This window comes from Dermacentor andersoni, chromosome 1 (genome assembly GCF_023375885.2).
Source record: "Dermacentor andersoni chromosome 1, qqDerAnde1_hic_scaffold, whole genome shotgun sequence".
Lineage (NCBI taxonomy): Eukaryota > Metazoa > Arthropoda > Arachnida > Ixodida > Ixodidae > Dermacentor > Dermacentor andersoni.
Genome location: NC_092814.1, coordinates 134,385,984 through 134,398,790, shown reverse-complemented (window position 1 = coordinate 134,398,790; position 12,807 = coordinate 134,385,984). Strand labels below are relative to the sequence as shown.

Genomic DNA, 12,807 nt, shown 5'->3' with positions numbered 1-12,807 from the left:
CATCGGCTTCGGTGGACTAATGGGTAATCTCGACGAAATAGTAAACAGTAAAAAAATCTTTCGCGGCATAATAGAATATAATCTATCATCTTTTCTTGTTTTTCTTCTCTTTCTTGTCACAAATTTCATATACAAGTCGAAAGCTTAAATCGAGTGTGGCGCCATCTCTCCGTAAGATATTGCAGCACTGTAATTTAGGGGCGCTGTAGTCGTGACTGTACTGACTAGACCAAGCCTGTGACCTAGCCGTCTAGCCACGGCTAGTCCCTAGTCACCCAGCCATCCGTGCACCCAGCTAACCCAGCCCTGGGAGGAGGTGGTATGACGTGCTGGGCCTTGTGGCGTGCCTTGAAATTTGATCATTTATCTGTAAGTGGTGGTTTTTATGCTTACTTCGGATGTTACCGTGATTGCGGCACAGTGCGGCAGAATAAAGGCATGCAGTTGGGATGATGCGCAACCGTCCTAATTTTTACTGCGGACAGTGGGACTAAATCTTCCCTTGTGAAGTAACCTCATCGAACTGCGTCATCCAACGGCGCTTGATACGACTTGGTGCGGTGGACTGGAGCGTGCAAGATGGGCGACTAGCATGCTTTTACAGGTATGCGCTTCACTCGGATCTAGTGACTTTGGCGAGGCTAAAATGAAAGGCTGCGTACGATTGCATCGGTTATATTTCGCTTGGGCCCTTGTTGAAATGAGCGCGAGACGCGGCGGTTAATTGAAAACCGGTCTTCGTGAACGCGTGACATTTCGCCAGACAAAGGAAACAACACATGTGAAGTTTATTAGTTTTATTTTTTCGTAAGGGTTTGTAACCCCGGAGCATTCCAGGGGTTCACATGTAAGATCGGCAGTCCGCGATACACCCCTGACACGCGGAGGCCTCGGTGTGCCCGTAATCGCAGACCAGTCTGGATTCCAGCTTTGGTGTCTCCGCTGCCCCATTGGTGCCCTAGAGTTGCCGCCAAAGTATACTAAATAATGACACGTTGTTTACACTTTGTATTTGCGCAAATTTTAACTTGGATCGCGGGCTCCGCTGGCAGTTCAGATTCCGTGAACGCAAGCCTAGGGAGCTTCCGCGAATTACCTCCAAAATTTCTTTCGAGACATGTTTCTGTTCTACCGACAGTTGATGTGGTGTTAGGAAGCGGAGGTTGCTGCCGTGAGAATAGACAAAGCTTTCTTTTTTTTCCCCATCTGTTTCATGCTCCCAATTTTATTGAGATGAGTTCATTACAAGTGTACATTGGCTGTGAATTCGAATCTACTCGTGCTTTTATCTCGCTGCCTTCTTGAGTGCTTCACACCAAACAAAGGAGAAAATGTGACCTCGATTATCCAAGCAGCAGTGATCTCGTGCTTCTCATGAACAGGAGCATATTTACAACAGGGACATTTTCTTTTCTCTTTTCTCTCATTCCCTGCAGGTGTGTGGATGAAGTTATCGGAATCTGCCACTCATTTGTGTCCAGTGCCAGCATTGACTTCCATTGCACCATTGCACAGCACATTTCTGCATTGTGAAGCTTGTGAGTTGTGATCGAATACCACCGAGGCACTTGCATTGTTCACAAGACAGCCCAGTCGCAAGACAACGACCAAAGCAACCTATGTTTTCTTCTATGCTAGATTGTTTAATGGGCTTCTTTATTCTTTTTTTTTTCTTTCCTGTTATGTAGTCATCCACCACTGCATTAGCGAATCCTAGTATGTTTCATATGAGTGGTGCCGTTGCTTCAAATGATGCCAGCTTTTCCCTTACTGCTGCGGGAACTCTGAACAGTCAAGAACTTGTGAGGCAGTATAGTAGTTTCAGTTCTACTTACCTTGTTGTGGTAAACACAATAAGCCCGTCACTCGTGTCATATCAAGAACATTGTGATGATACAGTCTCTTTTGAGGTGATTCCCACACTTTTGCCATCACCATTATCACCAGTTACACCCCTGCACTTGGTTTCCAGCACCGCTTGCCCGGTGGCAAACCTTGTAAGACCACCGTTTTTGCAAACAGCTCTACCACAACTTGCAGCTGCAAATGTAGAATCGCATCCGTCCCTAAGCCCAATTTCAGAGATGCTGCCATCGTTTCCATCATCCCAACCTTCGTCATGTACTAACTTTGTTTCAGATACCCCATTGCTTAATCAGATATCAAAGGTAGGCCGACTCACTTCTCGTTCCCGGCCAAGAGCCTTCCGTCGCTTGTTGCCAAAGGTAACCAAAGAGTCAGTCAAACCATCTGTTTCTACTGAAAATGCATACAGCTACAAGGGTCTCAAAGCCAGTGGAATGAATTCTAACAGCAACTCTTCAACAATGTGCGAAGCATCATCTTTCAGTCATCTTGGAGGGCCTGCAACATACTGCCAGACTTCTAGCTCAACATGCATTGCTGCAAGTGCTTCAGTAAAGGTGCCTGCAAGTGTGACTGTAGCATCAGGGGCTGACATAAAGGTGACAAGTAATATGATGCTGCCAACAAAAGCTAAAGAAACATCTCCATCATTGGTGGAAAAAGAGAATGAAGATGTAGTGTGCAATGCGGAAAAGCATGTAATGCATATGCAGCCCAGTACAGTGCAAACAAAGGCTTCTAAGCAGAACACAAACTCCCAATGTTCTGACAGTTACAGTGTACCAAAACCTAATGGGTCCCCTGTTCACTGCACTATCAATAACTCGGACGAATTTCATGTAATAGAACCTTGCTCTTCTACTGGCACCCAGGACTCTACAGGTGTTTTTGTGGATGGAGAGAATGAATCTCTTAGCAATTACAGTCTGTCAGGAAAAGAAGGAAGGTCACTGTGTATTGATGACTCTGTCAACTTGGAGCAAGACTTTCTTAAAAAACATAATCCTACACGAGTTGCCATAGAACAGAACTTGCCTGCTCTTGACCGTTGCTGCATATCCAAGAAAAGTGATAGGTCCCTTCATGTCGACAGTGCCACCGACCACTCAGGGCACCAGTCTGTTAAAACAGTTCTAGATGGTTGTGAGGGATGTACCACCCTTAATTCAGGTGAACCAATCAAGAACTTCCATGCTTTTGGCACTTACTGCTCATCAGAAAAAAATGAGACGCATCATCTTCATGGTGCTGTCAATGACTCAAAGTGCCATTTAGATGAAACAGTGCTGGATGCTTGTATTACGATGCATATTTCTGCAGGGATGACTGTAGGTAATGAAAACTCACAAGATCATCGCAGCTGCTCTGCCTTGCAGAAAAATAGCTTGTCGCAAGTTATAGACCGCACTGTCACCAGCTCAAGTAGTCGATCCCATGGACGAAGACCTGACACTCATATTAATTCTCATAATGCTGAAAGCATTTCTGTGGACAGAAATGTCTCGGTACAGGAAAAAGAAGTTTGTCATCTTGTTTGGCAAGAGACTGACATTGATTCTGAGGAAGTTTTCTCCTTCAGTGATATTGGTTGTGAGCGAGAGAAGGCTGAAGTGCAGGGGGAAGCAAACAGTTGCAGTGATAATTTAAAGTTTGTTGACAGCAACAGGCAACCTGAAAGTAAAGGAGCAAAATCGTCATTTGTTCGCAGAAAACAACCAGTACGGGCTTGCAAATGCCTACATTCATCTGCTGGCAATAAAACTGCTGTATTGGAGCAAGAACCTCAAAAGGAAAAGAAACTAGAGAAAATGCACCTGATCATCTCGGTGCCAAACTGCATTGGCCGTGCATGTGTTGTTGTCATGGGTAGACTAAATGAAAAGATGATAAAACCTGGTCATGTTAATTTGACTACTGTGAAGGATGAAAATCTTTTCATGAAAAGTAGATCACTTGAAGTAAAATTGTTCCCAGGAAAAATTATTTCAGTTGCCAGATATGCAAAGTTACAAGATGTCTGTGATCAACCATCAAAAGAGGAGTCTGCTGAACAAACACAGGGTGATAATTTGTCAAAACTACTGGAGGAACGGCGTGCCTACATAAGCCAGCTGCATTCAGTTTTTCAGACTACTGATCACAGCTCAATATGATGCGGTAGTATTCAGTGCCATAGACTGTTTTCTCCATTCTCCTTCATTAAATTTCTTTATTAGCCATTTGTCATGTTCTATAGTATTCTAGAGGAGCATTAGTGTCTTCTGTCAAGAAACTATTGTTGGTAACTTGCAGTGTTACAACCAAACTGATCATAGCATGCAACTTTTAAAGGGACACTAAAGCGAAACAATAAATCAGTTTAGACTAATAAAGCATTGTTGGAGAACCCTGCAGGCAGTCATTTTAAAATAGTAGTTTGATTATTAGATGAGAAAATGAAGGTCGAAGTATCAGTATTTGAATTTCGCGCCGAAACTCTGACGCCGCTACGTCAGTGTGACGTCGGGGATTCCAAAGTATGTTTTCGCATTTGGGCCGCGTTGGCTGAGTAAAGGTTCCCAGAACTTGCTATGTTTAATATTTGGTTCCTTTAGAATACAATGTAGTCCATCTGTACCGCTATGTAAAGAAGTAGGCCCTAGAAGATGCCATCAAAATCCATGATGTCACAGCGACCAGGTGTGGGAACTTCAAGGAAGCGTCGCCACCCGTCTTTCGTTCTTTCGCTTTTTCTTGCTTGCTAGGCTTCTTATTGTGGTAAGAGTGGTGTTTTTAGTGTCGTAGAAAGGTGATTTACTGATGCACAAGAAATCATTTTTCTCTTTAGTGTCCCTTTAATTTTAACTAGGCATGTTCCAATTGAGTACAGCTGCTTTAAATGAATAGTTAGTTCCTTGCTGTCATTATGTGTAAACCACCAAACCTCACAATTGTCATTTTTACACAGCCCGTGTTTGTCATGTCATTGTACAATTTAAAAAGAATGTATATTATTTTTAAAAGAACATGAGCTGTGATATCACCACTTCTTTCTTTACAAACACAGAAGTGCAGGGATGATGCTAAACCATGCGTGTAGTTTGATCTTCTCCCATTCTCGTATGTTGTTGAAATAAATCTGTTGATGGCACTGCAAAAAGCTTGACTTTGCATAAAGATTTACATGTTTTAATTTTGCGTGCAGCTTTAGGACACTTTCAATTAGAATGTTGAGCCATGTATATGACAAATTTGCATGTGTACCCTTCTTCGTCTAACAGTGTAATATGAAGGCTAATGCATTGCTTTTTGTGTTTTACTTGTGCATCATGCACACTGTGTTATGTCACTTAGAAGGGCCCTCCAACACTTTTAATGTCATTGAATTTTAACATCACACAATGACAAATGGAAATTAATTGTGGGAATCAGCCCATGTGACCATTATTCAACCAAAAAATTTCAAAATGCAAAGGGAAAGTTGCTGTCGGGTCATGGACCAGCAGCTTCCATTGCCTTTTTCACTCTCCCACTGAAACAAGCTGTCGTAGCCGATACCCAAGTGCCCAACACATGCACACACACAACATTTACATACAATTGTTGCTTGTTCACTGCCACCTACTTAAAGCAAAGCTTTCTTTGCCTCACTGCCGGAGTTTGGCAATCATCATCATTTCCTAGCCTGATATATTTCTAGATATATGTATAGACGACTTGGGCCACTGGGTATATGCTCGCTGCTGTCTTGTCAAGCAAACAATTTGGTTTACTGGGCATATACAATGACACTGGTTAGTAGTAATTGTTAGCATTTATTGAACCAGAAAAGAGAACAAGCATTGTAGCTGGTCGAGCTTCTTTTCTTGCTGCTGGATAAGCTCCTTAGTCCAGAAGCTCTGCAACCATAACTGCCTTCTGTGTATGTGCCCATTCTTGGCCAATCATCCAGGATAAATGTGCTACTGTGACACAAAGGGTATGAAGCCCTGAGTGTATTTAGGTATGCGTCTCATTTCTTTGTGCATACGCCTTTCAATTCTTCCCTCAACAAGCATCGTACATTGCCTTCATCCTAGTGACAAACATTTAACAGCTAAAGGTGACAAGGCTGTGCTTGTGTCGTCCACTACTGCTGCTACCTCGCTAACCAAAAAAAGGCTTCACGTCATTTAGATTCCAACATTGTGTTACATATGCGCGTTTTTTACACATTGGCTTGGCAGCACTCTCGTCACACTGTCACAATAGCCATGTAGATTAAGCTCAAAGAATGTTTAAATTCTGAATTGCAGTGGCTGCTTTTGACAATGGAAAATGAGCACCAAGTGAATGCTGAATGCTTACAGAACAGAGACAGTGTCAGTGCTCTGAAAGTGTTAAAGTATTGGCTAAAGGCATTGGTGGATGCTACCACATGTGATAGACACATATGGACATACAAGAATTTTAGAAGCCGTAATTCACAAAATGATTAATCATGGTGCCACGCTCTCAGTGAAACCATTAATTGCAGGTGCAGTGCTTGACGGCACTGTATGGTGATGCTAGTACGATTTCCTTGATTACATGGGCAGGTCATAATAAATACTTTGATATTCGTGCTGCAATAAGTGCAGAAATCATCTTATCCCACCAAATACTCAACCAACAAAAGAAAGCCGGTAACTTAGTGTTGGAGAGCACCTTAAAGACCTTTAAAAGCAAGTAACATCATACTTGTTCATGTTTTCCTCTGCTATTCTAACCTGACTTGTTTTGCAAAAATAATGTTTAAGCTTTACTTGCTGATAAACTGCATAGAGAGCATTAACGCTGATCAAAAAAAAAGTGCAGAACACAAGCAGGGAAGTACAAGCACACGGTTATTTCATTTTCATATGCTACAATTATTTTGTGTTTAATGCAACTACGGTACAACCAAGATCTGCTGTTAGCAAGCTCCTGTATGCACACTGTGTAATTTAATTGTTCTGTTATTTGTGCTGTGTCTAATGTGTGCTGGCTCACTGTGATTAACTTGTCAATAAAGGCCAACTGCAATGACATTCTACCTTAACTAATTCGATTATAAACGAGTAGTACATATTGAAGCAGTCTTAAAAAGCAATTAGCAGATCATGTGCACACCTGGTGGTTAGAGGACATATGATGTCAGTCCCAACATGTTGCCTTGGTGATTTTTCTGTGAGCAGTAACAGTGGCGTTTTTCAGTTTTGGTGTCAAAAAGGTCTATCTTTGCTAGATTTTCATGACTCATCCACAGTATTTCGCATGCAAAATTTTGCACAGAGGCTGCTTATGTCTGCGCACTCCGAGACTAGGCTTTTTCACTGTCGAAGGTTTTGTTGCAGTTTGCCTTTAAGTAGACAACTTCATTACAATGTGGAAGGAAATCTGCTAGTCTGTGCATACTGTTTTAACCAGCTGCCATACACACAGCACAACACCCAACATGCTTGTACTGTTTACTGCAACATTTCCTATTTTTTCAAGGTTGTGAATGCCTCTTCTTTTATGCTGTTTTACTAAATAGTGTGATAGTACAAAGTGGTTTGTACAAATTCCTTTAATAGCTGTGATGTGGAAGTTGTATTGAAATTTCATGCGCTGTTTTGAACTGTTGTTATTGTTGCTGTTACTGAGAGATTTATACCTGTAATATATGCTGCTCCCATTCTTGTTGAAGCCTTCTCACTGGGATGCACTTAAAGTTGGTGTCCATGTGAATGTAGCACAAAGCTGCAAAGCTACATGTAGCTACTTGCACTCTTGTGAATATAGTTTGAAGCTGTTGTTCCAGTGTTTTGTGCTGTTATCCTTCGGACTATTCGGAACTCACTGAGCATTAGTGCTTACATGCCCAGCACTTCCAATGGGTTTCTTATGGTAGCTAAACTGAAATAATCAGACAGTCCCACTTCTTCGCCTGCAGTCTTACTGGCTCAGTGGTGATGGGTTTTCTTCCACTTTAAGTTCCCCAGTGGCACAAAGCTATAATGCATTTTAGCACTGAAAGAATAGGCCTGCAGTGGTCCGGGACATTCGTATCGCCACTAAATGCTCTTTAAAAATGGGCACTGCTGTCCCAATAAATAGGAGACATAACATAGTGTCACATCGTTTATCACAATCATGTTGCTTGCCAAGAAAGCATGCATGCACAAGTAAAGATAGTATAACACACTCCATCGTGCAGTCAAGAGATGCGTTAAAGCACGATAAGCACCTCTGAGCTGGTCACACGTACTGCTGGTAAGTGTGTGTGCGCAGTGTAAATAGACAGATGTGCAGTGAGGCTTCTGCTAAGCTGAATGAATGTGGTTAGCCATATTCCTTACATATTGCAAACGAGATGTCACCTATTGCAAGCTGGCTTTGATGGCTTGCACTTCTTCATTAGACCAAACTTAACCAACACAAACTTAAAGGCCCTACCCAGTGAGAATATGAAGTAATCACAGTTGTCAGAATGGCCCATGTGTGCTTTTCAGAGTTAAGAAAAATGTAACGTTTATGGCCAAGCAAAAGTGGACATGCTGGAAAAGTGGAGAAAGCAACTGCTGAATTACTTATGGCACTACTACAAGGTGCTGCTGCTGATGCCAGCAAATGTGCTGATGCTTAGGCACCACCAACGACACACAATAGTGGCTTACTGTACTGTCTCTAAAAAGTCTTCTGAAGTATTTTGAGCAAGTTTAGAAAATGTTTCATCCTGACCACTGAATTCTGTTATACTGAGTGTGCATGTTACAGTTATAAATCAAATATTACTGGCTGTGTATTGCCTTCTTATAAGGTTAATTTGTATTGACTTATACAGGCACTCACAACAGAACAGTGCAGTTTTGTTGCCCCTTTAACTTCACTTTAACAGAGTCCAGTGTACATGTTTGTAATGTGCATGTATTGCAGACTTCTGGCTGCCATATTGAACAGCCTGTTGTCCACTGTACGGAGTCTATGGATTGAAATCTGAGAGGTAAACATTACTAGAAAGGTAGTGACTACAGTGACGGGTCCCAGTACTTGTAACATCTGCACTACAGTGACTGGGCCCGGCATTTTAACATCTACGCTACAGATACGTGGTCCGGCTCTTTAACCACATTGACATATCACAAAAATACGAAGATATATATGGACATATTGATACAAGAACGGTAATCGAGGTCCCATGACCATGATCATATATGACAAAAGGTGTAGATTAGTGTTTTTGCAATTTCGGTAAGTTCCATGTTTGGGCCCTCCTGCATACACGATACATTGTTGTTGAGCATGAATATTTCCTCGGCGATCAGTGATCAAATCTCGATACATCTTGCATAAAGGTTGGGCTGAAAAGTGGCTTCTTCGTAGCACGTAGCTCGTGGAGAAATGTTTAGGAATATTTCCCAGAATAAGAAGACAACAAAAGAAATATTACTTAGTGTTTGAAACAATACAAGTTGTTAGGCTTACATGAGAAAATACTATACAAGAAAAAAAAATTGTGCATGCAGGAGGGCTCCATACTTGGAACTTTGCGAAATCGCAAGAATAGCATGCTCCATTTCTTGTCATATAAAACGTTTTCCTAAGAAAACTAGAACGTTTCATGCAGAGCTAAGAATTATTCCTTTGTGTCAACATATTCGCCCATCACATATAAAATTATATAGAAAACAAAAGAAATGGTAATGGGACTTTGATTAGTGTAATCTGAACGCACCCATATTGAGAAAGCTTTGCATAATTTCGAAAATTTCACACAATTCTGACAAAATCACACCTTACTTTTTTGCCTAGATGTGACAGACACATATAAAGTGCAGCCACTTCAGGCACGAGTCACACCCAATGGCGTTACCATGAACCCTTTGCCGACATGCACCACATGTCCGCGAACTATGATTACGCTTCTGAGTAATTGTTGCAGTGAGTGCTGCCCACCCATCATCGGTGAAATAGTTCCGGATTTCACATATCTCAACTATGTCGTCCAGAACTGCTGAAGGAACTTTCTCAGGGGCGACTTCAATTTCTTTTTCACCAATCTTGTGTCCCTTGCTAGCCTTTGGAGACATGGAACAACATGCCCTCCAAAAAAGAAAGCACAAAATTTAGGCAAAGCACTACAATCATATTAATTAGCTATAAACCACTGATTTGGTGCCTGTATACTTGCTTGGCGTTCTTTTCTTTGCGGTTTGATAATTTATGTAACTGGAGATAATTTTTATGCATGCTGCAAAAAAAATTTTTTTTTCAGTTTTTAATGTGCTAATGTGTTGCATTCATCCTCTGCATTTATCCCCCTATGCTTGTACCGAATGTGTATTATATTTCGCATCCAGACCCATCCACTAAACAGTCTTTTGCGTATGCACTGTAACACCTATGATGATGATAATAAAGAAAGAAAGTTTACTGCAATGGAAAGGGAACGGTACAAAGCGCATTAAAAAAAGGCATGGCATATGTTGATGCTTATGTAGCACCAGACAATGAATACTGTACTGGGGCCGTATAACGTAAAACTATTCCAATATGTTTTTATTCCAATCTCCTGACGTCAAATTTGCGTAACCGCTGACGCAAGCATGGGGCGGTCACCCGCAGGGTTGTCTGAGCAAACCAATCAAATGCTCCTCTTGTTCATAGGAGGTCACTTTTGTTTGCTTTGAAAACGAATAACATTGCCTGCACTGAGCCGCTTATCTTATCTAATTGGCTCACAAGAGGAGAGGAGCATGCTCAAGTGGAGGGGGCTTTGATGGGGCTGAGCCACTGCACTGAATATCGATAAGCGAATGAAGAGGGTAGTGCCGGCGTCTGCAATTGGTCCGCTTTCTCTTACTTAGCTTGCGATGGCTCATCGACATTCGCGGGGGCATGAAACGGAAGCTTAAGAATGCGGCAAAACGGATCCTCAGCAAAAGAAGAGTTGGCAGAACGAGGTTGTAAACGTGCCGAAAGTTCTCGATAACGTTACACGGCCACGCAAACGGTTATTGTACACGCAAATAAACCCATGCTCTCCGGCAGGGGCGAGTAGCCAGTGCCGGAGCGATCGGCGGCAGCCATCTTTTATTCCTTTCGGAACGGGGCAGCCTGCGGCTATTCAGAAGAAAATTCAGTTTTGTTCCGCATATTAATACACCTTTAACGCGTACACGTCACTGTGAGGCGGTGAGTTCTAGCGGTTTTGTGACGTCGCGTGACAGGCAAGTGGAAGTGGGTGCAGCCCGAAAACTTTTGACCAATAGCCGAGGGCTAATGGCAAAAAGGCGTCGAATCAGAAATGACTATTTTTGTTTTGTTCGGTCAAATTTTCCATAATCGGTGTGTACACGTGATATTAGATGGGGAGCTATCGCGGTTTTTGTGACGTCGGGTGACAGACAGGTGAAGTGGGGGTGGTCCAAAAAGTTTTTGACCAATCGCGGTGGGTTGATTGCAGAATTGGAATAGAAAAGTTTGGAATAGTTTTACGTTATAGTGCCCCTGGATTAAGAAAAAGAAGCAGCGGGTAATTGCTCGCTTAGAAGACCGATAAGCATCCAGTGCGATGCTACTTGAGAAATAATGATATTGAAGCTTCGAAGACTTTAGAAGAAAAGAAAAAGAAAACACTGAATCATCGCGACGGCACAGCACAAGTCGCCGTGTAGACGTCGAAGTCCCTAGCTATAACGAAATTATTTTTGAACAGCTCTGATGGTGTACTTGCAACAATGGTTGCTTGCGTACCGTCAAATGCTCATATACTGCGGCATAAACCTCACGGCACGGTGCGAAAATGCTCTCGCAGCGAAAGCGAAACATTGTGTGCGGACATGCATGCAGACGCGCAGTCGGTCACCGCGAACCCGTGCGATCGCTGCATCGAAGCTTAATTCTGTGATGCCCCATTTGGTTACACAGACGGCCCATTATAAGAACATATTTCACATAGTTTTCTCTCAGCGATTGCTACCTTTAACGCAAGAAAGCGGTTCGGGGGAATCGATCGCGGCGACCGCGCGCAGTGTCCCAGCTTGCCGTACGTAGTAGGTAAATAGATAGGGTCTGTAAATCATTCTGTGCCTTCTGTTTGTCCAATATTATTATTTTAAAGGTAAGATGCTTCTGTCATTTCGAGAGTACTTGCAAAAATGTCCAGGAGAGCTCCCGTGTAGTATGTTTATTTGGCGCCGATAGCCAAACCTGTGCGGAGCGCGCCGCGTTATCCCTCAGACTACGCAAGTGAGGCGCTTCCGACAGATGGCGACCCCGTAATCATCTCCCCCAATACTGACATCGTTATAGTGACGGCCCCGTCGCTACAGTGTTGTTAAAGTGACCGGCCCTGTCACTGTAGTGCTGATGTTAAAGTACCGGGCCCCGTCACTGTAGTCACTACCTACTATAAAACTAATTAGTTGTTCCCTATGAGTGTTTTCCTTGTGCAGTTGGTCTACTGTTTAAATGTGGAGATACCACGGCAGAAGTATTTCCAGCAAAGAAAATGTGACAATGAGATGGTTGAAAACTTGAGATGCAGTTTGCTTGCTAGGCATCTAAACTAAAATTAGCTCCAAAAGATTGGATGAGGCATGTCCCTGCAGCATGTGTGCATGAGCAGACACTCCACAATCATGATGCTGCACTCTGAAACGATATTACAGGTGCACATTCCATCACTGGCTGCCCTAGACCACCTCGGCAAATTAAGTCATTGTGCTACAAGGACGTCAATTTCTTCATGCTATTAACCATAATAAGCATATTGTGTACCGATACCAATTGCCTACTGTTGTCACTGTCTATATACAAGAAAGTTATGCTAAACAATCTGGGAAGAACCAGTCAGTTTGTGCTTCCTAGCTGCATTGCAAGTATCCATAAACCTCTACTCGGAAACAATAACATGAAGTAAGATCACTTCATCACAAGAAACCACATTTTGCTTTGGACAAACATGGCATCACTGCA

At 42.5% G+C, this 12,807-nt stretch overlaps 1 protein-coding gene across 6 annotated transcripts in view; it reads left to right on the top strand.

Annotated features, from left to right (window-relative positions):
• The first annotated feature begins 232 nt into the window (after nucleotides 1–232).
• The window catches only part of LOC126544253 (uncharacterized), a 28,906-nt gene continuing 16,331 nt past the window's right edge, over nucleotides 233–12,807 (top strand). The window contains exons 1-3 of one of the 6 annotated variants that reach the window (XM_050191506.3): nucleotides 241–369; nucleotides 486–604; nucleotides 1,437–7,647. In XM_050191506.3, coding sequence (XP_050047463.1) covers nucleotides 1,719–4,019 — 2,301 coding nt within the window. In that variant the 5' untranslated portion in view covers nucleotides 241–369; nucleotides 486–604; nucleotides 1,437–1,718 and the 3' untranslated portion in view covers nucleotides 4,020–7,647. Of the gene's footprint in view, nucleotides 605–1,436; nucleotides 7,648–12,807 lie in introns of those variants that run through there. The other 5 variants (XR_008608757.2, XM_050191507.3, XM_072287236.1 and 2 more) reach the window with 5 other exon arrangements.